The 2,936-nt window shown below is 39.4% G+C and overlaps 1 protein-coding gene across 1 annotated transcript; it reads left to right on the forward strand.

Moving 5' to 3' along the window:
- Positions 1-570: 570 nt before the first annotated feature.
- Positions 571-2,297, forward strand: LOC119557203. The gene is made up of 3 exons (XM_037869859.1): positions 571-655; positions 712-1,235; positions 1,817-2,297. Exons 2-3 carry the CDS (start codon positions 725-727, stop codon positions 2,116-2,118), a joined length of 813 nt encoding a protein of 270 aa, XP_037725787.1. The 5' UTR covers positions 571-655; positions 712-724; the 3' UTR covers positions 2,119-2,297.
- Positions 2,298-2,936: the final 639 nt, after the last annotated feature.

Genomic DNA, 2,936 nt, shown 5'->3' on the forward strand with positions numbered 1-2,936 from the left:
CCCAACCGCCTTTGTTCCCCTTCTAATCCAGCCTCCAATGGGATTCTATTTTATTTATTTATTACGTATACGTAGTACGTCCAAACGCAGCGCGTTCCTTTGTCCTCGGCAATCCCTTTGTTTGTCCCAACTGGGCAAATATTTGGCCAACGAAAAGCGGTCCGCGGCTCCCTTGATAAGCGATAAGCCTCGTCTCGCCAGGGCCATGAATAAATTAGTTGGCCAGCCCCAGCAGAACTCGCAGTTGGTCAAGAAAACATCGTCATTTTTCGGTTCCCAAAAGTTGGAGATCCGAAAAGGAAAGTTTAGCAAGAGTGCTGTTACAATTGTTCTATTTTAAGACTGTTTTATATGGTTTTGTTCTCTCACTCATTAATTGCTACTAAAAAGATTCCCTGAAGAACTCGCAGTTTATCAAGAAAACATCGTCCTTGAATATAATCCTTTGGTACTTATTATGTGTAAAAAAACATTGTAAAAGTAAAGCTAAATTCTCTTTGAAAGCAAGCCCTGATATGGATTTCAGTACGAACTTTAGCAAAGTTTCTAGTTCAGTTCTAAACTCCATTCAGTTATAACTAGAACTCCGTCGGCTCAACAACGAAATCGACCATTTATTTATTTTCTTAAAGTGAATTTTTAGTTGACATATTTGGTACGCTATACAAAGAAGTTGTAATATTGTATAATACATAGTGCTATCTGAATCAGTTCTAGGACCACCATGAGCATAATCGAGCATCCAGGGGCGGTGGCAAGGAGGGCGCGCCCGCGAAGATATACGTTGGGCGAGTTAAACCGGATGTTCAGGGACGCAGCCCTGACCCGGTTCTTTGGCCAGATGGTGCTCTGCCGCGATCCCAGGCTCTGTGCCCTCTCGCTGGCTCTGGGACTCGTGGTCCTCGACTTCCTGGCCCGGCACACGCTGCCCCAGCTGCTGGGCATGGTCTGCTGGATGCTCCTGTACCATGGATTGATGTACAGCGTCCTGCGGCGGTATGTCCGCTTTCTGCCCTACGAGGAACTCATCGTTAGCCGGATCAACTTGTCCTGGTCCAGGGACCTGGGCATCCGCATGGCCAGCAACCTGGCCCACTTCATCAACCGCTGCGTGGTCACCGCCCAGTTCCTGCTCTTCGGACCGGACATCGTCTCCAGCCTCCTGCTGGGACTCGTCCTGCTGGAAGTGCGCTCCATCCTCTACTGGATAAAGTTCTCCTCGCTGCTCAAGATCGGTAGGTATCCTTAGAAAAATTAGTATGTACGTTAGGAAGACCATAGAATCTTATTCTCACTCTTAGATTTTGTTTTAAGAAGCTAAATTTGTTTAAGATTTAGTAATGTTTCCATAAAAATTAATCATACGACACGTATGCCAGTTAGAATTTGGTCCAAAAACTTATTCTCCCACTTCTAACTTCTCCAATAATTGTTAAAATAATAGAGCAAAAACACAAATCTTTGTTTTAAATATACTTCACCTAGTTTAAAATAAACTTTGGCTTAAGGGCAACACTACGTATGAGTGATATACTCAAAAAAATCTTTTGGTATGCCTTACTTGTCCGAATGCACGTTATATAAGAGGAAAAGATTAGGATTTTTAAAATATCCGGAGAAGTGTGAAACGCACTAATGTGAATTCATATGATAATACCATTAAAATGATGTAAAATTTTCCATATTACTTCAGTATCAAATTGTTCTTCACAAGAACATCTAATTAAAATTGAGTGTAAAATATAAATATTAAGTCTAGCATGAAATTTCTAACTGGTAAATGGAATATCATTATAATTTATTTTTCTCCCCATAGCCTACATTATGGCATTTACCCTACCGAAACTGTGGGAGGCCTTGCTTCTCTATCTGGTGGACGTACATCCTTTTGGGATTTATCTACTGGTCCAGCTACTGCCGTACCTCTTAAGCAAGGAATTCATCTTCGGGCTCCTCGAGGAGTTGGCCATGGAAGTGGACCTGTACAGTGCACAGTACTTCGAGCTGGAAACGGAGGAAATGCCGGAGGAAACTGACAATGGGAGGCCGAAAAAAGGTGGGGAAATCAAATGGGAATCGCGGATCGAAGGACAATGCAATAATCCAGTTCGGGGCTAAGAATCATCTCTCAAAAGTATTTGTTTTTCGTTAATTCATTAGATTTGTTTAAATTTGTTCACCGTTTTCGTACAAGCCAGCTTCAAATACTGACATCTAATTGCACATAGCCACAATAATAATGAATGACAAAAGGCAAGGCAATATAATAACAATCTTATATACACTTATTACACGTTAAATTGCCAGTTGTTTTAATTAATTTAAAGGGTATTCTAAAATCTGTATATGTAGCCAAAAATATATATGCCTTGAACTTTAAAATTTTGGAGTCAAGGGCGATTTATATTTAAATTATTATTATTATAATAATAAACTACTACATTTGAAAAAAAATTCTTTAAGAGTAGATAGTTTTTGAATTATAAAAATATACTGTGTTTATTTATTTTATTTATTTATTTAACAAATTATGCTAAGCATACAATGACTAACTTAATTGCAAAAATACCGAGCACTGGCTGCGGTGGCCTTCGACTCTGGTTGTGATTAATTTGTTCTATGTATTTATTATGGTTTTATTTATATATATATACATTTGTTTTTCATATTTTTACTTAACTTTTATATTGAGAGCTTTGCTTTTTTAATGAACTCGTGCATTTTTTTGATGTTTTCTGCGGATGGGCATTCTAAGGTTTGTGTGGGTAGCTGGGGCCCAAATAAGTATGATCTGAGGCTAGCCAGACCAGGACAATCATTTAGTAGGTGGTCAATGGTCGGAAGTCCACCGCAGAGACTACAAATTGGATTATTTTGGCCTTTTAATAGGTGCTCGTGTGTTTGTTGAGTGTGTCCTATTCGAAGTCGGATAAAAG

The sequence above is a fragment of the Drosophila subpulchrella genome, chromosome X, assembly GCF_014743375.2.
Source record: "Drosophila subpulchrella strain 33 F10 #4 breed RU33 chromosome X, RU_Dsub_v1.1 Primary Assembly, whole genome shotgun sequence".
NCBI classification, from domain to species: domain Eukaryota; kingdom Metazoa; phylum Arthropoda; class Insecta; order Diptera; family Drosophilidae; genus Drosophila; species Drosophila subpulchrella.